At 39.4% G+C, this 26,299-nt stretch overlaps 1 protein-coding gene across 1 annotated transcript in view; it reads left to right on the top strand.

The window, feature by feature from the left end:
* Window positions 1-26,299, top strand: part of SNX25 (sorting nexin 25) — an 81,713-nt gene that overhangs the window by 19,321 nt on the left and 36,093 nt on the right. Inside the window, exons 3-6 of the mRNA XM_059470542.1 lie at window positions 745-961; window positions 13,134-13,306; window positions 14,152-14,338; window positions 20,023-20,093. Coding sequence (XP_059326525.1) covers window positions 745-961; window positions 13,134-13,306; window positions 14,152-14,338; window positions 20,023-20,093 — 648 coding nt within the window. The remainder of the gene's footprint in view (window positions 1-744; window positions 962-13,133; window positions 13,307-14,151; window positions 14,339-20,022; window positions 20,094-26,299) is intronic.

Raw genomic sequence — 26,299 nt, 5'->3', positions numbered from 1 at the left:
CTTGTTGCAACTGCTAAATAGTTCATGTGTTCTCCCTGAACAGCTCCTGCTCTCTTAGACTTCCAGGGACATTTGCTGGAGTGAAACATCAGTAAAACTGGTGACACACAAATGCCAAAAAGCAAAGTCAGAATGGTAGAAGACAGTGTTGCCATGGTATTTGCAATTACAGTAATGTTGTTATTGCCTGTCAGTATGGTTTGGAATGCTTCGTCATTTTTAAGTTCATGGGGTCTCACTAATCCACTTGTTCTCTCTTAGCTCTTCTGATCCTATGATGTACTTTCTGTGGTGGTGTTCTGTGTTGTATATATCTTTGGAAATCCAAAAATATTACCATCTTCCCTTTCTAGCCATGACTTTGGAATGGAGACTGTTCAGTTCCTATGTAAAGAGAGCTGGCTTCAGCCTGCAACATTTTAGACACAGCCAAATTCATATGATAGTTCATATAACCAAAGGCACTGCTGAGAGACAGGTATTAGTCTGAGGTTTGTGTGTATCTGGTAACCTGATTGTCTCAGCAAATCCACTTTAAGGCTTTGCTTTGCAAAGTGACCTGCAGTAACCTGTTAGGTGCGGATTGCTGTAACCTTGCCAGCCTGACTTCCTTCGGTAAGAAGTGGATGTGAAGCCTGTTACCCATCCAGTGTTTGAGATGGGTCGAGGGTTACATTTTTCCTGCCTTGGTGTGCTTTGTCCTTTTGCAGTTTTTGCAATTTATTCTTTTGTTTCTCCTTTCAGTGTTTGACTACAGCTATAGAGATTACATCCTGTCCTGGTATGGGCATCTGAGCAGAGATGAGGGGCAGCTGTACCAGCTGCTCTCTGAAGACTTTTGGGAGATTGCCAAGCAGCTGCGACAGAGGCTGAGTCACATTGATGTAGTTAAAGTTGTCTGCAACGATGTAGTGAAAGCTTTACTCTCACACTTCTGTGACCTTAAAGGAGCCAATGCCAGGTAAAAACAAATTGCAGTTCTTTGGAATTTTCTGATTCTCTCTTCACTTACAAATGTACTAAATCAAAGTGATGAAGACTGTGTATAAAACTGATTAAATAGTTCAAGCTTATTACCAGTTTTAGAGATCAAGCAGGCTTCAGGATGTCTGTAAGGAAACACTTGGACTCCTTTTTCTAAGAGTTGGGATTCACTATTTTTTTCACTTTAATCCATGAATCCTTTGTTCACAGTAGGAGGTGGGCTGTGTGAGCAGTTCCTGCAAAGTGCTGTGAACATGCAATGGGAAGAAGGGCCACTGTTAGTGCAGTCAACAGACAAGATAGTTATTTGCACCTTTCCCAGAATAGCACCAGGAATAATTCCATTCAGTTTTCCATTTCTTCTAGCCCTGGGAGGCAAAGCCTCGTGATTTCTGTAGGTGGTCTGTCCTGCAGTAACAAGATTTTGCTAGTGGAAAAATTGTTGGCTGTATTTTCTTTCTCTGCTTAAGTTATCTTGCTAATTTCATAAATTTCCTGTTTGGCGAGGGTCTCTTTGTCCACTTGAAAAAGCCCTGAATACTAGAGTTCCACCCAAATTGTAATTGCAAATAGGAAATCTTAGCCTAAGCAGCTCCCACATCTGAATGCACAATTTGTCTAATTATGCATGGAACCTGGTTTTGTACCTGCACTTACCTGCATTTTGGTTATCCTAATTGGAATATGTTTTGGCCATTCAGATTTAGGCTCTACATTTTATTCTGTGAAGTTGTTTTACAGTTAGATCCACGTATTTTTGACACCCCCTCAGACAAAAAGAACAATTGTGTTCTGTCAGTGATCAATCTATTACCACTGGCACTTCTTTCTCTTCTGTATTAGAAGACACAGTTAATGTATTTGTGGTAGATCCTAGCTAATTTTTATGTAAGCTAATGCATAGATAAAGAAAAGACACTAAAGGGTGGTTACATTCAAGAAAAAAAGAAATTAAGGTGTATGTGCTTTGCAGTAGATCTTGTAGTGGGTTCTAGGTACTACTTTCTTTCAGCTCTGCAATGACGTAAAAATCTCTTAGATAAAACTCCTAAGTATGCTCCTTGATTTTTAAGTGTCATGCTTGCACTTGTCCTTGATCAGAATAAAGTGCTTGCTTTTGGGAAGAACTTGATTTAAACAGTTAAAGAATGAGGAAGTTGAATTATTTTTGTTGCTTGCTTTTTGCTTTTTTAAAATCTAAATGTTTTTCTCTTTGAAGCTGGGGATGTAGGACCTAGAATTGCAGAATTATTAAGTAGTATTAAAACTGATTGTTGGTGAGGTCTTTGTTGGATTGTTATTTCCACTATGTAGAACTAAAATTCTTTTGGTTATTTTCTGGTTAACTTTTCACTTGGAAGTAGTAAATGCATTTTAACTCTGGATAAAACTGCATTAGTATGGGAATGAAAAAAAGTCCTATCAAGATTTAGTGTAATAGCAGGTTAGAAAAAAGCCAAACAAACCAACCCAACAGCTCTAACTGAACAATTTATAGAGGCTGGAATTGGAATTAGTGACTATTTTTTGCAGACTGCATGACTGAATTCACAAGGAGAAAGGTCTGGTTTTAATGTGCTAGACAGATCAGCAGCATGATGCTGCATGATGCAAGTTGTAAAGCACTAGAATTTCCTCATGCTGCTCATCCAAACTTGTTCAGAAAGTCCAGGGAGCTGTATGGATATTGCACAGGGCTCACCATTTCTTAGCAGATGGAGAGACACCTTAAATGCTATGTACAGGCCAAGTCAGCAGAAAGGTGACATTGTGCTCATACACTACAGATGGTATTTGTGCTGCTGAGTGATGTGAGCATGCATATAATAAACCTGAAAGCACAGCAAATATTCAGATAGTGTTTTCTATTTGAGAATTTGTCATTTTAACAAGAATTTGAGTTTTGTACAAATTGCCTACTGCTATGGAGTTTACTGTGCTAGAACCTGCTGACATTTTAAGGTATAGACTGAGAACTAAAAAGTATGCTACTTCAAGCTTGGAAGCCTTTAATTATTTCCTGTATTGTCCTGATTTTCAACTGGGATAGAGTTGATTTTTGTCCTAGTAGCTGATATGGTGCTGTATTATGGATTTAGGTTGAGAGTAATGATGATAACACTGGTGTTCTAGTTGTTCCTAAGCAGTGTTATGCTAATTTAAGGACTTTAGCTTCTCATACTGCCCTGCCAGTGAGGAAGCTGAGGGGGTGGGCAACACAAGAAGCTGGCCAGTGACAGCCAGGAGAGCAGAGCCCAGCTGGCCAAAGGAATGGATATTCCATACCATATAGTGCCATGTTCAGTATATCAATTAGGTGAAAAGCTGTCTGGGATACTGCTTGGGCATCAGCCAGCAGGTGTTGAGCATTTTCATTGTGCATCACTTGGTTTATATATTCTAATTCTATTATTATTGTCATCATCATTATTATTAATTTCCTTGCCTTTTCTGTTCTATTAAACTCGCTTTGTCTCAAGTTGTAGAATGGTTTGGATGCGAAGAGACCTTAAAGGTCATGTAGTTCCAAACCCCTGCTGTGGGAAGGGGCACCATTCATTGGATCAGATTGCTCAATGCCCCATCCAGCCTGGCCTTGAGCAGTTCCAGGGATGGGACATCCATGACTTGTCTGGGGAACCTGTTCCAGTGCCTCACCACCCTCGCTGGGAAGCATTTCTTCCTAATATCTAATCTAAGCCTCCTCTCTGTTTGGAGCCATTGCCCCTTCTCCTGTCACTACAGGCTCTTGTAAATGGTCTCTCTTCACCTTTCTTTTTGGCTCCCTTGTACCTGAAGGCTGCAATTAGGTTACCCCAAAGTCAGGAATTTTACCTTTTTTTCCTATTCTCTCCCTCATCTCACTGTGGGAGGGTGAGGGAGTGAGTGAAAATCTGTGTGGTGTTCAACTGTCTACTGGGTTGAATCACAGTTGAATTGCCACAGTTCAAACACAAAAAAATTGTCTTCCTGAGGTAGGGAATGCAGATCTTCTTGATCTGCTTTGCTTTCTGTTAATGTTTTGAAGACAGTAATAAATGTAAATTGACATTCACATTTCCTTCTGTATCTCATAATGAATCCAGTTAGTTTTGGATGATAAATATAGTGGAACAGAGGCTGTAATTTAGAGAGAGGTATCTTTCCTGTTGTGATACCTCATGGAGTGCTCTATCATTTCTTGCCACTGAGTTTATACTGCAGCATGATGGCAAAGGGCATTTTGTCCATTGTGTGGCAGCTTATGAAGTTTTAAATACCTCTAATACTGTCTATGGAGAGGGTGCCACCTGAGCCACTTTGTCTTGGTTTTCCTATATAAGAGGTAATCCACTAGCACAGCAGAAAGGAGTCATCCATGCCCAGGAGGACAGATGTCCTGTTTTTTCAGAGTGAAGTTCATATGTTTTGTGACTAGGTGCATGTTGGACACAAAAATTCTTTACTTTTCTTCTTTCATTGATGAACTTCAATCTGTGATTAACCAGGATGTCTGAGGGGATGAAAATAGGCTGAGGCCCTTCAGAATGAGAAAGGGTGCTACAGTTGTTTTTTTTTGCTCCTGCTTTTCATCTGGCTTATCTGAACCATCTCAAACATTCACTTAGTAATAAACAGCTTAAGGTAAATAGCCAGTAGAGGCCAGAAATGAAGAAAAGTGCTGGCAGACCTTGTCTCCCTTCAAAGCATGGGGGAAGGCCAGGTTGGATGGGACTTTGGAGCAACCTGGTCTAGTGGAAGGTGTCCCTGTCCATGGCATGGGTTTGGGACTAGATGATCTTTAAGCCTCTTCCAGCCCAAACCATTTTATGACTCTTTGATAAGAGGAGAGGCCATTTCCATGGTGCCTGGTTGGAGACAGGTCACTGGGAGAAAGGAACCTTGTAGTGTTAGGTCTGTTTCCATTTCTTTATTCTATCCCCCGGCTTTCCATGACAGCAGCTGTCTTTCCTGTGAATGCCACACACATCCACGGAGTGAAATAAGGGCAGAGACACTTCTAGCCATGGGCAGAACTGTTTGGAGTGACGTGGAGCAATGCAAGCTGTAGGCAAGACAGTTCCCAAATTTTTTATCCTGTATGTGTCACTGGGGTGTACTTTGAGGTTCAGTTGGGATTTCAAAGGAAACTACCACTTTTCAGTGAGAAAATTTGTGGCATTTTGAATAATTTAGATAGGAAACCATTTAATTTCTAGTATTGGCTTGGTGTATAGAAATGGAATATGATAGTTTCCTGTGTCCAGCATTAGCTAGCTTATGAATTTGAGATATGGAGAAAAAGTCATACCTGGATTTATTTTTAGAAGCCACTGCTCTTTTCCCATATGTGCAGGATCAGGAACACATTTATAACAGGATTAGCCAAGTGCATCCTGCAAGGGTAAAGAGGTTAGTATTCAGTCATTCATGTTTCATAGCACCTTTTATTCCTTCATTCCTTCATATGTTGTTAAGAAGTCTTTGCTTGGTTACTTAAACTAGAATTTAAGCAAGCTGAATACTGGCAATACCATTTTATGCAATCAAGGATGGACAGTGAGCTCAGTAAGGTGGTGTATAATGATGGAAATGGTCATGTTGGTATGTGGGTGCAGTGTTGTCTGTGGTGGCAGTGTGCTTTTCAGGGGCTGAAATTATCTGCTCCCAGGAATTTAGTCTCCTTCTGGTAGCATGATATATTTGTTGAAAGCTAGAAGCAGCTATTCTTCTGGATGAAATCCTCAGTCAGTGCCAGAAGGACTTGAGCAAGATGCAGAGAAGTAGTGTCTTTCTGTGAAGCTGTCCACATGAAAGGGAGTTCCCTTTCCCTTTCTTTGGGCTGAGAATAACTGCTCTAAATAGTTACAGAACTATTGACATTTGATAAGTAAACCCCTATTTTTTGCTGGGTGCAACATAGGTAAAATAAGATTTGCCTGCATTATCTAAGTAGGTATCATGGTTTAACCTCAGCCAGCAATAGTCCCACACAAACCACTCACTCACTGCCCCACCAGCATGCTCAGATCTGGAAGTGTAAGTGCAGGAACTTGTGGGTTAAAAGTGAGAAAACTTGTGGCTTGAGATAAAGACAGTTTAATGGGTAAAGCAAAAGCTGCATACAGAGCAAAACAAGTAATTCATTGACCACTTTCCATGGGCAGGCAGGTGTTCAGCCATCTCCAGGAGAGCGGGGCCCCATCACATGTAACAGTGACTTGGGAAGGCCAACACCATCACTCCAAACATCCCCCCTTCCTCCTTCTTTCCCCAGCTTTACACACTGAGCATGATGGCCTGGAATATCCCTTTGGTCAGCTGGAGTCACCTGTCCTGGCTGTCTCTTTCCACCTCCCTGTGCACCCCCAGCAGTGGGTGATTCAGAAGCAGAAAAGGGCCTTGATGCTGTCTGAGTGCTGCTCAGCAATAGCAAAGCCATCTTTGTATTATTAACCTATGTTCAGCACCAACCAAAAAATATTTGGTCAATAGTCCAATACCATCCATTAGGAAGAAAATAATCTAAGAAAAAACAGCAGAGTAGGCAAGTGGGATTGGAAGGTAGTTAATCCTTGTGTCTTGAACCCCCTGACAAGCAGTGATTTTTTTGAACAAACACCAGCAAGAAGAGGTCAGATTACCCTGGATGATGATGATCATGATGATTATTATTATTCCCCTATATCTTTTGGTTTTGAGTGTTCTATCTTTAACATGCAGCTGGAGCACTTTTGACCCCAGAGACAGAGGAATAATTGATTTCTGCAAACATGAATATGTGGTATCACAGGCTGCTTCTGACCAGTTGTCTACTACACAACATCTGTTGGTATATGCTGAAGTGTTTTTATGTGTTTTTGTGCCCAGACTTGCAGCATAAGTTATGACTTAGCAAAATGAATGCTTGGGGTCTGCAGGCTGCTACCAGTGCTGATTCAGAACCTATAGTTAAGAGCTCAGTGCTCTTGGAAAGTGTTGTGGGGAAATGGGGAAATTGCTGCTTAAGTGATCACTATGGTAAGCTGTTTGGGGATTAAAGTTTGTATCATAACGTGTTTTGATAATATTCCTTTTGTTTTCTGTTATTACAGACAGGGTAAGGGGAGAAAATAGCTCTTAATTTTCTGTGCCCAGGTGAATACCTTGGCATGTATAGGGTATATAACTTCAATTTTTTGTGATTGCAATGTGTATTGTGATAAGATAGTGAAAAAAAAAAGAGGGCGATGTCACCACAAACTGATTAAGAGCAGACTGATACAAAGGGAGTTATAAACACTTGAGATTTAACTTGGTTAATTCTATAGATCCAAGTTATCTGGCAACTAAATGCCTCCCACAAGTCTTGTTTCTCTTTTATAATTCCATTTGCCAGAAACCAGAGATGCTAAGAGCTGGTTACCACAGTCAGCCTCTGGAAAGGTGTATCAAGGGGATTAGCATGAAGCTGTAGAGATTTGTTGCAATGGGAACAGCTGTGTATGAAAGTGCTGAGAGCAAATTAGTCATGAAAAACCAAGGCCTGAGCATGTTATTAAATTCAGCCCATAGCTAGCACCAGGTCTGAAGCTCACCATTTGTTTTCATGCTTCAGTGTGGGAAGTTAGGTTTCCTGTTAATGCTTGAGTATAACCTTGATACTAAATAAGCATTAAGACATCCTAGTGCTGATGTGGTCATACCACAATTTGTGAGCCATTCATAAGTTCTTTGCCTCAGTTACTAATATGGCTTTTTCCTGAAAGAGGTAACTGTGGCATGTATAAATGAGAGGTTTTATGCGCCATAAACATTAGTTGAAATGATTTATAAAACTTGCTGATTTATCTTGATAAAATAGCAGCTGTGGAAATTTTGGGTTTGGCTTTGTCTGCTGTTTCTATTTTTGTTGGGCTTTCTGAGGTTTATGTGATTTTCTTTTCATTGATTTTTTTTTTAAGTAGCTACTTTTTTCTAGTATATTTGTTATACTGGCTTGTAAAGGTCTAAATTTTTGTTTCTTTTATGTCTTAGAAAACTTGTATAGATCAAGCAGTTTTTACTTTGCTGTATTGTCAAGAAGCTTACAGCTCTGAGGGTGATACAGGTGAAGAGATGCAGCCTGCTTGTGGCTCTGGTGGTTCTCAGAGTCTGTTTAATGAAAATGCATGGTGAATGTTGAAAATACTGATGACACTTATTTAGAGTTGCACATCCACTTCTGCTCACAATTGTACTGATTGAGACTTAAATAGAGCTCTGCAAGGCTGTCTCTTGAAAGACTAAATAAAGAAATATTAAGGCTGAAGGAAACATTTCGTTATCCACCTATCCCTTAAGTAATTTCCTGTAGAGGAATTGTTAATTTTTTACATGGTTTTGTTGTTTGAGTTTTTTTTTTGTTTTTTTTTTTTTTTTTTGTGTTTTTCTTTTTTTTTTTTTTTTTTTTTTTTTGGGTTGTTGGCTGTTTTTTTGGGTGCATGGTTTGTGTTTTTTTGGGGGGGAGGGTATGTGTGTGTGTAAATTTGCTTCCTGCCTTAGTTTCAAAGCAAACTGACTTAGGTTTGTCAAAGATGCTTTGTGTCAGGTTCATGCATCCAACCACAAATACCAGTTTTTAATACTTCTGAGTCAGACGGTTACCAGATGATCCTTGTCAAAAATATGGATATCTAGAGTAGATTCTTGGGGAAAAAAGATTTCCATGAGGTTGCTGTATTGGGAAACGTGGAGTTCCAGGTGATAGTCTGGTCTTATGAAGTGGCCATAGGTCCTGCATTCCTGAGAAATGAGGTATTGTTGTTAAAAAGGTGTTGATATTGGCTCAGAGTTGCTTACTTATAGTATGGGAAGGAAATGATGATTCTTCTATAAGCCTGGTAATGTTTTAAGTGCTTCTCTTCAGGAATACTGCAGCAAATCTGGTCTTCTGCTTTCCTTTATGAAGTGCTGGATGAACTGTAGGCTCACAGCAGTAAGGGGTCAAGTCTTAGCCCTGCTGACACTCGGTGGGATACGCAGGCAGTAAACGCACAAAGCCACCTCCAAGCAGAGGATGGTTACAGTAGGTGTCACTTTGTTCCCAAAGAAAAGTGCAGCTTGGAACAGACCTGGTACAAAGGAACTCACTTGGGCAGGTCCTATCTATTCATCTATATTTGTACTCTGCTGCTTAATCTTCTAGTGCTTTGAGGTGCAACTGAAGGAAATCCCTTTGCTTTCTGGCACCATATAAAAGTATTGGATAGTGTTGAAAATTCAGGGAAGGCTCTTCGTAAAGTTACAGAAAAGGAATTTGGGCAAGGTTAAGGCTGGCTTTGTAGCTCATGGGGGAGAGAAGATGGGTATGATCTGTAAGAATGCTGTATAGAGCATATGTTCTGTCTACTGTTTTAAAAAAGTCACTTGCATCTTGACAGATAACTATTGTCACTATTGCTTCAGTCTTAATTGTTCAAGAAGACACAAATGAATTAAGTTGCCACTTGCCATTATTCAAATATCGTCTAAAGGAGATTAATGGAGCCTGGTTTACAGAGCTTGTATCATGCCTGTTTTGGAACTATTTTCTAGAATGCCACATTTATATTAGTTCACTGCACACAGTTGTGCTCAGAATTTATGGCTAATTGACTGGGCTTTTAAAGCTCTGTCTAAAAATATCTGCACACAGTTTTTGTTCAGTTTTCTGTGATTACCAAGGGACTGTTTGTTTGGAAAATCCAACCACACAGTGATAGATAGGAAAAGAAATAATGTCTGTGTTACTATTTGGGTTGTTTAATAGTGCTTAATAGCTTTATTGACACTGGAGAGATGTAGCAGCACTCTGCTTTGTGTACATGTTTATGGATTGCACTTACATTTCTGCTTTTCCTGTTGGTCTCTGCAAAATGAACAGTGCCACATTCTCACAGAATTGAAGATCTAGGTTTTATATTAAGCCTTAAGAATATGCCTGATCAGGACATCTTAGCTCTTGCTCCAAGGGAGTAAACAGACCTGGTTTGATGGCTGAGCAGTGGTTTAATACTTCTCTGGTTGCTCACTGCTCTCTCTTTAAATGTGTCTCAGTGGAGGGGAAGCCTGGGTTAAAAGGGCAGCTGTTTACTGGCCAGACCTCTAGTTGACACACAGTATTTCCCTGCAAGCTCATCAATGGTAATATTGAGACAAATAGAACTGCAATGCTTCCTGTATACATGCGAAGGAGGATATAAACCAGTATGTTTTGTCTTGTCTGATTTATCACTGTCATAGTGATTTATTCTTTAGCTGTTCAGCTTCCCCCGAGTTACTTCTCCTGCTTTCAGCCTTCCTTTTATTTCTCTTGCCCAACAGTGATGAATACTGCAGGATTTGTTGACAGAACTGTTTGGCACTGACAGGGAAGGCTTGTTTAGAGTTGAATTTCCTGAAGACTTTGTTTCTCTATTTTCATAAATATCTTCCCTTTTGCTTTTTAGACCACATGTAGGTACAGTTTGGCTAGGAAAACCTGTTCTAGAGAATTGTATCTTCTTAGGTAATGGAGACAACTCCAGGAAAAAATGAAGATATTCTTGAGCAGCCTGTAAACTGGAGAGTAGGCAACTCTGCTCCCCCCTTGCATTCCTGTAGGCAGGAACACATTAGACAAATTAGAAGGGTAAGAACCAAATATTTGCCTAAGTGCTTGTTTATTCTGTTCCATTTTCCATTTGTGTTCTCCTGACCGTGTGGCAGAAAAATCCTGGCATAGGTCCAGCTCAGCAAAGCTGTATGTGTTGGCTTTGACTGGGAATAAATTTTTGCAGTAGGGAGACAGTTCTCTTGCATGGGTGATACTATAGGTACTGTTAATGCTCCAGTGTGTTTGCAGTCCTAAACAGACTGGCATTCCTCAGGGGACTTGTAGATAGATATTGAAGACAAAGAAGACTAATCTCAGTTCAATGAAACTTTCTGTGCATTATGGCTCTGTTTTATGCTTTTCACGTGCTATGAAAGTATATCTTGATCTAATCACTATGCAAGATGTCTCAGAAATAAGGTGTCCAAAATAGATGGGGTTTGTTCATAGGCCAAAAAGCAGTCACCATTTGCATTTAGTTCTGTCTCTGTATTGTGGCTGTTAATACACAGGAATCATTTCCAGGGGTAGTTCTTGTACTTGGTGCTGGTGAGGCTGTATCTTGAATCCTGGGTTTAGTTTTGGGTCCTTCCCTGCAATAAAGGCATGGAAGTGCTGGGGCATGTCCAGAGGAGGGCAACAAAGCTGGAGAAAGGGTCAAGAGGATCAGCCTTATGAGGAGTGGCCAGGGGAGCTGGGATGTTTAGTGAGAGTCCTCTGGGGAAGGGGAGGCTCTTATTGCTCTCTACTGAGAGAACTGCCTTAAAGCAGGTTGTAGCCAAGTGGGGGTCTGTGTCCTTTCCCAGGTAACAAGCAACAGGACAAGAGGAAATGGTCTCAAGCTGTGCCAGGGGAAGTTTACATTGTTAGGAAAAATGTATTCACTGAAAAGATGGTCAAGCATTGAAATAGGCTGTCCAGGGAAGTGATAAAATTACTGTCCTGGGAAGTGTTAAAAATTCATGAAGGTGTGATACTTAAGGACATGGTTTAATGGTGGACTTGATGATCTAGAAGGATTTTTTTAACCTTAACTATTCTATGTTCCCTGTGAGTCACCTGTTAGCCAGCATTTTGCATATGCTTCTGGCTGTGTTTCTAAGTGGCTGACTTTAGGTGCACCAACCTGTCTGGAAGACTTTACTTCCACAATAAGAGGTGGCTGTAGGTAAATGACCCAGACTTTCTGTCAGTAATCTGCCTGGGACTTGTCTGGGTTTGGATAAATAATGAGTGCCTCTAAGGGACAACATGACAGGGGATGTTTGATGTGGTGTAGAGGAAGCTTCAGGATATGTCTGGAATAGGAAAGAAAAGTAGAAATGCACTGAGGAAAATAGCTATGCATTCAGCTGCCGCTGAGAAAAGATCCTACCAGGGCAAGATAAACAGCTTTGAGCTCAGTCAGCTGCACCACCTGGACTGGTTGATAATGGAGATTACACGTCATCTTCATAAACCACCACTCCTCAGAAAAGAGTGTTTGTATCCAAGATGTTCCAAGGGACTTGTTTTGAAATTTGTCTTGCATATAACAATTAAAACACCTTTCATGATCCATGTTTGCAAACAAAGCATTTGATTTGTGATTCAGTTAAAGGCATCAGTCAAATCAAACCCAAATGTCATCTTTACATTGGTTTTTCTGAAAATTAATTGTAAAACTATTTTTAGTCTCCTTAAGACAAATTATTGTATTACTAGAACAAAATCAGTTATTGTTACTATTCCAACTATTTTCATCCTCCTGAACTGACTAGCAAAAATTAGTTATTTTATAATCCTGCCTGTCACTATTGGCCTTATAGTGGTGTCTGACTGAAAACATTTGGTTTGACTGTATGCAGTTCTTGGTCACTTTTTCCACAAACACAGTGAGTAGCAGTCAGTTGACTAGGACAGCAACCTAACCTAGCCAGGTTGGCAGCCTCCAGCTCTGTGAAGAAAGTAGATGTTATGGAAAATAGGAGCAGGTACTGATATGAGACATGAGAGATACAAGCCTTTGTAGCCCCTTAGAGCCTTCTACTGATAACCAGTCTAGGGTGCCTCTGTAAGTTACTGTGGTGCCTCTCCAGTGACACTGTCTGTCTGTCTGGAACCACTGCCTCAGTCACCTTGTTGTTAAAGTGGATTGGAGCACATCAGGCATGTGGCCATAAATGAACTGCTAGGATACCTTGTCTCTGCTTCTGCAGCTGTTTTTGTATAAAGAAAAGGTACAGCTGTGACCTGCACTAAGGAGTTCAATCAAACATGTTCTGAAAAGTCCCGAAAACCGTTGGCACCTGCAAGGAGATAAACTAGATTGTATTGGGCACAGAATCCAGGTGAGGGAGATTTGCTCCCTGTTTCTTTCAGAGCTGTCATCCAAAAACTTGTTTGTGAGGAGTCTGCAAACAACCCAGTGTGCACCGTGGGCTTACTTACCCAGCAGCATGTTGCTGTGCACGTTCAGCACAGCTCCCACCCAGTGTCCATGCTGCAGCATTTTATCAATTAGCAACTGATGGTCATAGGTGACTTCTGATACAAGTGTATGTAAGTTCTCTAATCTGTATTCTTCTCTCTCTAGGCAGGAAGATCCACCAAGACCTTTTTTGCTGCACTCATGCTTGAGGAGCTCTGATGAAGAAGTAAGATTTCTGCAAAAATGTTCTCAAGTTCTGGTGTATTGTCTCCTACCCTCAAAGGATGTCCAGTCTGTCAGCTTGCGCATAGTCCTTGCAGAAATACTTGCAACAAAAGGTAGATCAAAGATAAGAGATGACTCACCATTTGTACATGTACAATAGTAGCAATTACGAAGTTTATTGTGTATAAGTATTGATGCTCTGCTTTTACATTCTGGAGTTTAATTTCTGTGATAGCCAGTAAGACACTATATTCACAAAATCAAGCATATACTTACTTAACTCTCATGATCTGTTGCCAGACTGTTTATCACATTTCAGGATGAAATGCAATTTGTCCTTTCTCATTCTGATTTTTTCACAGAGGAATACTTTTGAAGCTTTCTTTGGCATTATTTATAGGGATTATATGACTATTTCTGACCTTTTATATTACATTCAAATGAATAAACACATCCTTAAATCTGTGGATCCTATAACTGAATCATTATATTATATTGATGTACTTTGATTTATGCAGTGTGTTTTTTTAAATGGAGAGATTTCTACTTTGTTTTTATCAGCTACACTTTGTAAATACAGTACAAATTTTTTATGTCACTGTCAAACTCAGAAATTATGAAGTCCCAAGTATTACATGATTCAGTTTACTTTCATTTATACTGGCTATAATGTCATAGCCTTCAGAACACACAGCATAAAGAATGAAAACACTTGGAATTTTCCAGAAAGAGCTCAGCTTTGTCAATGTACATCAATTTCTCTAATAAAATAACCAGTTTTATCAAGAAAGTATATGCAATCTCAAATGTACTGTGTTGTCCAGAAGACTGGTTTTAGAATTTTTGATGTCTATAAACTTGGATATTTATTTCTGCCTTTCATCTGCAGTTTTAATTTGCAAGACAGCAGTTATTTTTCAACATAAGGATTTTGTTTTAAAATATTTTTTCTCTCCAGTACTGAAACCTGTGGTGGAACTGCTGAGTGATCCAGATTACATTAACCGGATGCTGCTCAGCCAGCTGGAGTACAGAGAACAGATGAATGAGCATCAGAAGAAAGACTACACATATGCTCCTTCTTATGAGGAGTTCATCAAGCTCATTAACAGCAGCTCTGATGTTGAGTTCCTGAAACAACTGAGGTATTTAACATTTCACTGTAGCTCATTCAAAACTAAACCTGCTTCTTTTCCAGCCCATTACTAAGATTTGAATGAATTGTGATTTTTCTTTTAAAATTTAATTTTAGATTTCTTTTTGTATGGTGAAGCAGAGATCGTAAGGATGATAAGCTACAACATTTGTTAGGTCTCTGATGTAATCAGCATTTTAGCTCAGTGGCAGAAAATGCATAAAAATTCTGCTTAGTAGTATACTGGAGATGATTTTACTGTTGAAAGAGATAAATGCTTGAAATGTGTGAAAGGCATACTAAACTCTTCTTCGCAACTTACCTCTGTGGAATTAGATGAAATATGTTGAATTTCCACTAGTGTGGATGGTTTTCTCCTCATTATCTTTATGAATTATGACTGGCCATGGTGGTCTGGTGACTGTGAACTACAGTGACCTTAGGGACACTGAGCATTCAGCTGTGGTGTGGAAAGAAGGGGTTGGAATTCCAGCACATTATACTACTGGATGAGAGGTTTTCCTGGACTATTGCAGGGAGGTGTTTCCCAATTGCATTCTTCTTAACTGTGTTAATGAACTCTACAGAGCTCGTTAAAAACATCACTGAGCTCCTACATCTCATGAGTTTGTTTGATGTTTGTTTGCCTGTTTTCTAATGCAAATGGCACCTGCTCACTTTGATACTAATTCCACTCCCTGTCTCATCTCTTTCTCCTTATATCTCTCCTCTTAATATGAGATATTGCCCGCACCTCCAGCTTGCTTGCCCAAGAACTGGTTGTTTATGCTTGTTTTTTCTTTGCAGCTGTTTCTCCTCTGATTTCTGATTTATGTGAAAGGTTAAGGAGCAACTGACTAGGAAGTGGGGAACAGAGAAGGTTCTGCTGTTATAGAAGCTCCCTAGATGTCCTTGAGTTGGTTTTGTTGAGCAGAGTAAAGCTTTGGAGGACTCCTGAAACTGTGTCTGGAGTGTTTGTCCTAAGCTCTCACCACCAGCCAGACCTGGCAAGTTTTCCTCTTCCCAACTGCCCCCTGTTGCTGCTGCAGGCCAGCTGTTTCTCTTCTCAAATGGCTGCAGAAACATCTGAAATACAAAACATGCATATTGATTACATTTGGTGCCATCTCTTGTGACCTTGAACTTCTGTTAGGCTTGGCCTGATCAGGCCAAGAGCTGGCTTATCGGGATGGAGTGTGCGGGCTGTGCAAATAATGTCATCCTTTCTCTGTTCTTCTCTTTGATTCTGAAACCACTTGCATTTCTGGGATAGGAAAATACATTTAGGTGATGGTGAAATGATTCTGTTGCTTGGCTACTTATTGTTTATCTGCTGTAAAATTTGCTCTTTACTCTAGGACAGCGTGCCTTTCCTGAGAGCAGAAATTAGTCTATATTAGACTCTGCCTAAAACCTAATTGATGTATTTATTAGCGTAATCACACTAATGGATCTGTTTGTTTCAAAAGCAGCCCAATTTTTATGTTGTTGTTGTTCAAGCACATTAATGCTCAGTGTGTTCTCTTTTTAGCTGATAGGTCACTTTAAATTGCGTTCTCTAATACCAGAGAGCAGATCTGCTTTATGAAATAATGTGGTTTTGGCTGCTCCTAGGTTTTTCCTTTCTAGTCCATGAATTCCAACTGCCGTCATCTTGAAATGTGTTCCTCTACACCCTATGAAATGTTGGTCAGTCTAACCTGATCAGTATTTTAATAGAAAATGTCTGAGAAAATGGATCGTCTTTTCAAAGAGAAATAGTATTTGATTTTGGAGGCAGTGTTCTTCCTTCCTCTGGTATAGTGATTAAAGAGCATTTCCTGTGGGAGGAGGCATTCCCATTCTCTGTCTTCTAGCACTTTGGGAGCACCCTGAGAGAGATGGGCCAACCTGCAGTCATCTCAACTTTGTGTAGTCTATTTGGCAAAGCTTTCATGATTAACGAGTGAAAGCTTGCAAATTTGTGTTAACAAACCAGAGAGTGGTCCCTATATGGATTGAAAAACAAACAAAACCAGGTGGTACTTAGCTGTAATTCACAACAGTGAACCACAGGACAAATCTATAGACAAGGAGTTAAATGGGAAGAAACAAATAAGCTGTTGAGCACTTATCCCTGAGAAGCACAGTGAGAGTCTGCTGGAGTGATGGGAGTGGGGCAAATGCTTCTCATTCTCTTACAATGAATAAATTACTGGCATGTTTTACTTAAACAGAGTTTTCCAGTTAGATGCTATTCTGGGTAATTATGCTCATCAAGAATTCCTGTTCTTGGTTTTATTTGGAAATAGTGTTTCAGTGTCTGTTCTAAGCCAGTGCATGGCATTCATGAACTCTAAGCTCCCTCCTGTTACTTACAATGTTGCCACATAACATCTTGGTAAAGAACATGTACAGGCAGTAGCAATTTTCACTGTAGGCTTAGCTTTGAGGGAAATTTATCTTAAGGTACTGCAGTTGCTGGGAGCTCATTATTTTGCATTAAACATTCCTGTCATGCTTATCTTTGCAGATTGATTATTATCTGTTTAATAAAATAAAGATAAAATACCTTGCTAAGTTCAAGAGGTTGTGGGACACTGATAAACATTTCCTCAGACTCCTGCCTGAGCACAGCCAAGCAGGCAGGGGCTCCTGGGTGTATGCACATGACAGTACAGGAGGGAGGGCTGCTGAGGCATCCTCCCAGACTAGTTTCATTTACAGAGTTTTGCTGGGCTTCCTTGTGGGTATAGCCAGGGATTCATGGTGGGGAAGGCAGGGAAAACCTCTGGCTGGTTCAGTGGAAACCTGTGGGTGAAAGGTGTGTGTTGCTCTCACACAGGAAGTCAGAAAAGGGAGAGGGAGGCTATCTGGGTCTCCTTGTAAGCAAGTGTAAAGCTCTCTGCTGTGCAAATAGCTCTCCCTGAAAGGATAATAATGGTGTTAGGATTTTCTAAATGTTGTTTCTCTCCTGGCTTAGAAGCACTACCTTAAGAAGAAATATTGTATTGATTTTCTGCATTGCTTTGATGGATTTTATTTTTGGAATGCCTTTGAATGGTGCAGTAACTACTTAATTTTGGAGAACTTTAGGATTCATAGTTTGTTGTATCTATAGTGAACCTCTAACATTTAGTCACTTAATCTCTTGGAACATAACTATTGTTTTTGTGGAAGTATTCCTTTAATTTTTGTAGGGAAATCATGGGAGGTGATATTTTCATTAAAAGGAATTTGCTGATTTCTGGGGAGCTACTTTGGGTTTGTTTGTTTTCCTATCGTACCTTTACCATCTGAAACGTTGAATTTACTGAGGGGAATGGGGTGAGAAAAACAAAGCAGCAAAGCTTTCACAGAAGGGACCATTGTATGGTTACACACTAATGTCCTTCAAACTCACTCTTTCTAATGTTTCATTTCTTTGATGTTTGTCATGAAGGGAGGCAAACTTTTATTACCAAGTTTTCACAAAGAGTGTTGTCCCTGTCTTTCAAAAAGAAATAGTGAAATTTCACCTTCATTTCCCCTCAGACTGAAGTTAGCATGGATTAATTGGAATTCTGCTACAAATAAGGAAGAAAAGATGAGTTCTTACACATCAGATGTGAAACATGCACCGTCTCTATCAGGAGAAGACTAAAGATAAAAGACCTGCTGGGTTAAAAACATAGTTGAGAGCAAATAATAAGGAAATAAGCTGGTGGATAGGTTTAATTCTGCTCTCAGGTTCAGCATTGTATTTATTCTGATATTTATCGTTACAGCAGCAAAAAGTCACAACACAGCTCACAGTAAGAAAGACCATTACTACTGGCTCTGTATCCTCTTTTACCTAAGAAATGAGAGGAGTGCAGGAATAGAACAGAGAATAGGGAAAGAGGAAGTAATATGGATGTGAAGCCATGAAGGGTCCAGTTTATCACTTCTTCAAAGTTAAATTAATACATCACATGTTAAATGTCCTTAGATGTTTAATCACCAGCACCACAGAATATCTATCAGCTGGAATATTTGGAACAGAGTTACAGGGAGAAAAGGGTCATCGTCTGGCAGTGTAGCAAGGGGTGTTTCTGCTGCAGGGTTGTACAGCACTCCCACTGAGTAGTTGCAGCAAGAGCCCAGTGCTTGGGAGGAACAGACAAAATAGCATCTTTGAGCATGTAACTCCAAGCATCTCCCATACTAAAGTAATACAAAGAACAGGAAAAAAGACATGCTGTGTTAAGTATTGGTAGTACAAACATGTGAAACTGGCAAAGTGAACAAATGGGAGGGAATCTGGATGGGAAAAAATTGCAAGATAAGCGGGAACTACCTTCCATGTGCAGTTGGTTGTCTGTACTTAGTTTGATAAATTCATGATTTCACAGTTAGCCTGCAACACCCGAGTAAGGTGAATGAATGTCGTTGCAGTGCATTTACAGATGTCATAATCAATGCATCAAAAGTCTAACTTAGTTGCCCTGAATAATTTGGGAAGTCTTTGTCTGAGTAGGGAATTAACTGTGGGACTTCCTATGCACCACAGCACCACCCTTACTATGGGGCTGTTCTTCCTCTGATGGACTGGGCAAGAATTGCTGGTGGGTGGAAACAATCAAAATACAGTAATGGCAGAAGGAAGTAGTGTTACAAAAATTACAGGTTTTCAAACAGGTTTTCAGGCTTGAATTTGATAACTGAAGAATTTGCTGCAGAAAAAAATCTGGAAATGTAGTTGAGTGTATGCTGTGTTATAAAACTGTGTATACAAAGAGCCAGAGACAATCAAAATCCTAAAAGAGTTTCAGGAGGCAAGAGAAATGGGGGGAATTGAGTGATGTTGGTGAAGAAAGTTGACATGAAAGAAGGGAAATATTTTGAGGATCACATGTTCTTTCTTAAATGGAGAATAAGTCATCACAGAAATAGCAGCCTTTCCAGGAGGCTTCAGCTTTCATCTAAGAGTTAACCTGATAGATAGCAAATTCACTGGAATACTTGCTTTCTTACCAATTAATTGCTACCAAAGTAAGTGCATTGAAAGGAATTTGAGTGTTATGACCTGGACTTTGACATTTATGAGACTTAAGTGACAGTCATTTTCTTTGCTGAGTGCATGGTATTTGTTAGTTGCAAAATCAGTTTTACTTAAAATTCAGTTTGCTAGCTGCTTAACTGTCTGCTATTGTTTAGTGTAGTTTTAGGTGATAAACATGTTTAATTATTCCTGGAGTGTAATAGTTTGGGGTTTTACATATTTCAGTGTAATTTGTTTCTTCTACAAATTTATATATGCTCCGTTTTGAGTGGATTAGCTGGAAGAACCTTACAGATGGCTCTTTTCTTTTAAACTGAACTACCATCCTGGTTTCCTATGAAAACTTATATTTAATGTTTGGAGTCTGACTTTATACTGTGACTTAATATAGTGTTGTGAATATTACCTGTCTGTGCAATGCCATCAGTTGAGAGAAGAGTGCAGCATTATTGTTAGTTGAATGTCTCATTTTCAAGATAATCTGTTTTCCCTGCTCCCTGTGCACACTGCTCCTTAGGTTTCAGGTATACTGTGAGATTATTCTGTTTCTATGTGAGGAGGAAGTAAAAGTATTTTGATTTTTATTAGTTCTTAAGTGTGCTGTATGAAGAACACATTGTAAAAAATTAATACCATGTTTTTTTCTTCTCCTCCCTCTCTTCACCCTTACTCCCTACTGTTTTTAAAATTAGGTATCAAATTGTAGTGGAAATAGTTCAGGCAACCACAATCAGCAATATTCCCCAAGTGAAGAGACAGAAAGGTAAGATTCCAACATCTGTTGTTTTCGTTTTGAAAAGCTGTTTGAACTCTTGCCATACATATGCAATCAGTGTGTGTGGGTTTTTTAGGCAGATTCTAGGAATGCTATGCCTTTAGTGTTTTGGTTCTGTTTCATTTGTCTGAATCTTCCAGAAGCTCACATGGTATGATTATCCCCCCTATCCTATGTTCATCTAAGCTGATGGATCATGAGAAAGGTCATATCTATGATACATTTATTTTCAGAACTTGCTGCAACTGGGAATTCTGACATTACAAATTCATATGCTGAGAATCATATTTCCACTTTCTTGTTCATACAATCTGTTCCTCAAAATCTCAGTCTGTCCTTTTTTCAAAACACAGAAGAAGGAATGATACAGCATAATTTGTCAGTCAGTTATTTTGACTTTTTAATGTATTACGTTTTTGAGTTGCAATAAAGAGTCCTCTTCATTTTCTGCAATGATTTGGCAATGGCTGCCTTTTAAAAAGCAGTGCATATTACAGTTGTACTTATATTTATTACATATACTACTTTTTATGGCTCTCAAAATATGTGAAAACTGAGGTATATCATCAGGAGATGATCTTAATGGCAAAATTATTGACTAAGCCATTGCATAGGGAGGTATACTTAAGTCGTATCAATGCGTAATAAAAAGGCAACAGATAGTAAAATTAATTTCTTTGTGAATAAATACAAAATATTTTAGGTTCTCATGTGATCTGAATCTCTCTAGGTTAAAAAAATCCTTTTCTAGTTCCTTATATCAAACTTTAAAAAGTATATTCAAGTGTACTGAAAAATGCAGAAACAGAAAATGAACATGCTGTGGGGTGGGGAAATTTTTGGCAATCTGAAGAGCTTGAGGTCCATGCTCAAGTTTTAGAAAGTATAAGGTTGTCAATACCAATTATACTTTTTGTTTACTCTCTAAAATAGGGCTAAATGTGCATTCCAGTAGGCTATCCTGCTTGTATTAAACCAAGATAAAAGGAAAAGTAGGCATTGGTTTTTATTCAAGTGTACATTATAGAAATAGATATTAATATTTTTCAGATAAAAGATAATTGAATGGAAAGTCTATTTCATAAAGTAATAAAATGAGGATACGGAATTTAACTCTGAGAGCACTATGAAAAATCAAATCTTGCTAAGCCTGTATTTCCATTTGTGCTACCATTGGTCTTTTTGAGACAATAATTGATTTGGGGAATATTTTGATACAGTTTATGTTCCTACAATGAATTCTTTATTAATTAATTCTCCTCTATCTCACTTGACTTTATCTGTTTAAATATCTACTGTTCTAAATCATGAACAGAAGATTTTTTTTTTTTGAAGCTACAATTGTCTGTTGCTGCAGAACAGATACAAAAATATAGAGTTGGTGGTATGTGATAAAGTTGATTCTGCATTTTTATGGGCTCTTGATTTCTACCTGTACTAAAAAAAAAAACCTAACAAATTTCACTAGGTGGTGCATTGACTTTTTTTATTATGATATGGACTTTTATTTTTGGTTTATTCCTGTGGTAACGTTTCATATAATTTAAGTGTTGATTACCACTGCTGGCTCTGTTAGCTATTGGGGCTAACCCTTTTGTTTATTAAATAGCCAGTGGTCATGCACATTGTCTGGAAAAGGTGATTTTTTTTTTTTTTCTTGACACATATGAAACAGTGTGCCCAACAGAGGCATGCCAATACAGTCTTTTTATAGTTCACACAAATTTAGGGCAGATTTTTAATTTCAGTTATTCCACTCAGGTTTTCATCTACCAAAATTTTTAAGGCTCTATGTATGCACAATAAATTCTTAAGAGGACTATCAAAATTGTAGAGGGGTAAAATTTAGTTCAGAAGACTGTTTTGTGCCTTATTTTTCCTAAAGGAGGTGGAGGCATTTTACCTAATGTGGTAATTAATATAATATGTTCCTGAATTTTAAAAACAAAAGGAAAAACTGTGATACCCTTCTTAGAACAAATGAAACCCAACAAAAAAACCCAGCACAGCTCACTGCGAACATAAAGATTGTTGAAATGTTGTAGAACAGACTGCCATGTTACTGCCATCATGTTTTGATGTTTACTTTTCTGGATGCTACAGTGTAATGCTACCCCTGGATTTAATGGTGAATAACTAAATGTAAGCTTTATGCAAAATCAAAGTGTGTCTGCACAATCTCATTCTGTCTTTCTCTTTTTAACCTTCTCCCCCAGCATGTGGTGCACACCTGCAGTGATGTGTGAGCATGGCAGCTGGATGAATAGGACAGTTCCTCCTTTGCTGCTAAATGAGCTCTTGGCTTTTGTGTCAAGGGCATCTCTTAGCTTTGACCCCACCCTGGCAAGAGAGAGTCTTACTGATAGCTATTTCCTTTTTCCTGTGGCAAAGTTGGGTCCTGAAAATGTAACTGCTTCTTTAGTGCCTGGCTGTTTAACTGGAGCAGCTGAGCTCTGGCTGGCCAGCATTCTGCTCTCAAGGTGTGAGAGTAGAGCAAGTGTAGATAGTATGTATGTGGATGTAGAATCATGGAATGGTTTGGGTTGGAAAAGGCCTTTAAAAATCCTCCACTCCAGCCCCTGTGCAATGAGCAGGTACATCTTCAACTGGACTGCTCAGAGTCCCATCCACCTGACCTTGAATGTTTCCAGGGATGGGACCACTTCTCTGGGCAGCCTGTTCCAGTGTTTTGACATCCGCATTGTAAAAGACACTCCTTTTATATAATCCAAATTGCCCGACTTTTGGTGTAAAACCATTGCCCCTTTGTCCTGTTGCAACAAGCCCTGCTACAAAGTCTGGCCCCATCTTTCTTACAGGCCTCTTTTAAGTACTGAGGGGCTGCAGTTGGGTGTCCCCAAAGCCTTCTCATCTCTGGGCTGAACAATCCCAGCTCTCTCAACCTTTCTTCTTGGGAGAGGTGTTTCATCCCTCTGATCATCTTCATGGCCCTCCTCTGTCTTTCCTGTGCTGAGGTCCCCAGAACTGGATGCAGTACTCAGCTGGGGTTCCACACAAGAGTGGTCTCAGCCTCCACCATTTGGAAATATGGGAGCTCTCCAAGGCAGTGTTTTCAATAGAAGAAGAAATAAACAAAAACCTGAGGAGCAGTTAGTGGAGCAGAGTGGCCAAAACTCTGCAGTAGTGAGTGCTTAGCTACTATTTATACTTTTAGCAAAAGAAGCGTTGTGCGACCACACCAGTTGCAATCAGTATTCCTGAGCAGGACTGTGGGCTTTTACTATTGGTTAAAGAGACATAATTAAGTCTCTAAAACTGACCAAAAATACTTATTTTTTCTAAAAAGATTAGGTGTCTATTATTAAAGGATGAATAGTCTGAGGACCAGATATCAGACTGATGACTTCTCATAGGAGCTACAGTTACCTGACCTTTTTACTATTTTGTTGGTGATGCCAAAGTATGCATTTAATGTTGGTGCCCAGTAAGGTTGGAGAGGAAGGCTTGTTGCTCAGTAAGGACAGGATTCTTTACGCTTTTAAACTAGTGCTGGTGCCACCTATTGGCAAAATATTTAGCTGTTAGGACCCTAATAAAATCAGAGAGTATTTTAAAGTACTTCTACACATGATTTTATTAAACCCTCTATAGTTAAACAATGGCATGTTGTAGGATTTATAACTTTTCAGATTTCTATGACTTGAATCTTCTGGTATGTGAACATAAGAGAGCAAACAAAAATGTACAGAAGCATCTGATTCGTGTTAAGCAGTGAGGTTTGCATTTGGCTCCCTGAGAGAGTCAAAGAGGTCAAAATGTTGGGACACAAAGTAATATGAGAGATTTGCAGTGTGATGCCAGCTGTGGGTGGATGGTGGAATTTCTGTGGCTGGGAGAATTGCTTTTGGCTGTTGCTGAAGTTGAATAAGAAAATTAACACAGCATTATTGTTTCTAGAGGGGTAGATAGTTTATTTTGGAGCACTGCAGGCCACTGTAAATAGAAGCCGTTTCCTTGCATTCTGACACTGCACTTCCCTCATTTACACTGGCACAAAAGCACAGAATCTGGTGTGTACATGTTCACTTTTCCAGCAGTATCTTCCTGTGTATCTTCTTCCAAAATGGTAATGATCACTCAAGCAGTGGCTGTAGGAGGCAGCTTGGTTTTGGTGGTAGTTTTGTTGTTGTTTTTCTTTGTTTGTTTAATTTGTTTGGTTTTTCTTCCTGTTGGTATTTTCAGATGGTACCTCTCTACAGTCACATGTGCTATGGTTCAAATAGTCACATCCTTCTACACCTTTAATTATAAACAACTCTCCTCATCTTGACTTTTGATACAGATTCATTCTAAATACTGAACCAAGTAAAATTTAAGCTACATTTTAACTATTTCAGTTGTTTGTTGGTTTGTTTTTATTTATTTTACAAAACCTATCTTATCTGCTGAAGATTTTGAAGGATTCTAACTGCTTATCTGAAAATGTTTACTGCATTTTGATCTATTAAAGCAGTTTGTAAGAGGACAAATACCTGGATTAGGCATTTTAGCATGAATGACAGATGATATGCAAGTTTCTAGAAGCAAGAATCTTAAATTTTTGTAAAGAAAAGGTATCGAAAACACCAATTGGGAAATAGCGACAAAAGTAAGTTGTTATATTAACTTGATATTTGCTGTAACATGAATAGGAAGCTGCTTAAATACACTGGTTCTAATTTTAACAGATACATTTGTTTCTTCTGATACTGATATTGTATTACAGGATCCTACCAGAATTTCAGCAAGGTTCTTTTACTAGCTGGTTTTGAAAACAAACCCCAAAAATGCAAAATGCACATACCTTGTCTTAGGGCAACACAGAGCAGGTCTCTCAATAGATTTTTTTTTTTAAGGATTTTTTTGTAAAGGGATTTGTTTGATTTGCCTTTTAATTTTCTATGCCCTCCACCTTACACATGACTTTACAGTATGAATAGAAACCACCCTTGGATGTGACTGGGTGGGGCTGTTTTGCAGACACTGCAGTGTAATCGACCCCAGGGCATCCCTGTTGAGAAAAGTGCTCGTTTTCAGGCAGGGATTGTGAGAGAGATCAAATAAGCAGCCATTTCTGTGTGGAGAGATCTGCTGCCTTGCAGCAGAAGATTTCTCCTGCTGAGCCTTCCCACTGTGTGTCTAGATATTTGCTTTTCTAAGCAAAGCTGACAAGTGGCACAGGAACAGGCCTGTCTGTGAGCAGGCCTCTCAGGTGCTGGGGTTCTGAAAGAGGCTTCAATGTTCAGCTGTAAAAAGGGACTTAAAAAAAAAAACCTGGGACTGTGGGCTAGCTTAGTTATGTGGGTTGTGATGTGTGGGTTTTGTCAAGATGATAATTTAAAGTGAAGTAAAATGGGTAATGGTTCCAGAAGATTACAGATGCCATGTAACTTAATTATGTCAAAACTCTATTATGATTCCTCCCCCTGACCTGCATCCTCCACACAGGAATAAACATTCCCACACAATTATTTTTGCACAGTTTTCTGGCAAGGCTTAAAGAGCTGACATTGTGCCTGCACGTCATGCTCAAGCAGTAAGTGTGCAGGGAATCCATGTGCTTGAGGGTAAAGACTGCAGAGTCTGTGGTACATTTATTTGCTTTTATTTGTGATTTGCAAATCAGCTTTGTAGGGGAAGTTTTTCTTTCTGTTCCCGGCATCCTTTGTGTCTGCTGGTGATGGTAATGGAGATGCTGTCCAGTGGAAGAGGGAGGGAAGAGGCTGACTGCTCAGATAGATGTGACCACAGGGGGTGCAAGGACCTGCAGACCGAGGCTCTCTGTGGTGGATTTTATTTTACTGTATGGCACATACTGACTCCCAGGCTCAGCTTTGCCTTGCTGCCACTGGAGGTTTTATTTTTCTCAGCTGTGGCTGTGAGTGGGAGGCTGTGTTGCATGACACACTGCTAATGATCAGAGCCTGACTTGTCCATGGTCTCCCTGCAAGCCCCTTTTCCCAGAGCTGTCTGTGGAAGTGGTTGGGATTTAACACTTCTTTTCCCCAGTCTTTTGTCAGACCAGAGGAGAGCTCCTCAAGGTCCTTTCCTTGGACCTTGGGCACTAGAACAACAGTGTGTGCTGTTCTTAAAGGTCATCCTGCTCTCACAGAATTGAACAAATGCTTTTCCAGGCCTATGTAGGCTTTTAAAACTTGTAATTCAAGGTTTCTAAGATATGAGGAGGTCCATAA

The sequence above is a fragment of the Ammospiza nelsoni genome, chromosome 4 (genome assembly GCF_027579445.1).
Source record: "Ammospiza nelsoni isolate bAmmNel1 chromosome 4, bAmmNel1.pri, whole genome shotgun sequence".
Taxonomy (NCBI): Eukaryota; Metazoa; Chordata; class Aves; order Passeriformes; family Passerellidae; genus Ammospiza; species Ammospiza nelsoni.
Note: the sequence above shows the minus strand (reverse complement) of the source record. Positions and strands in the feature narration are given on the sequence as shown.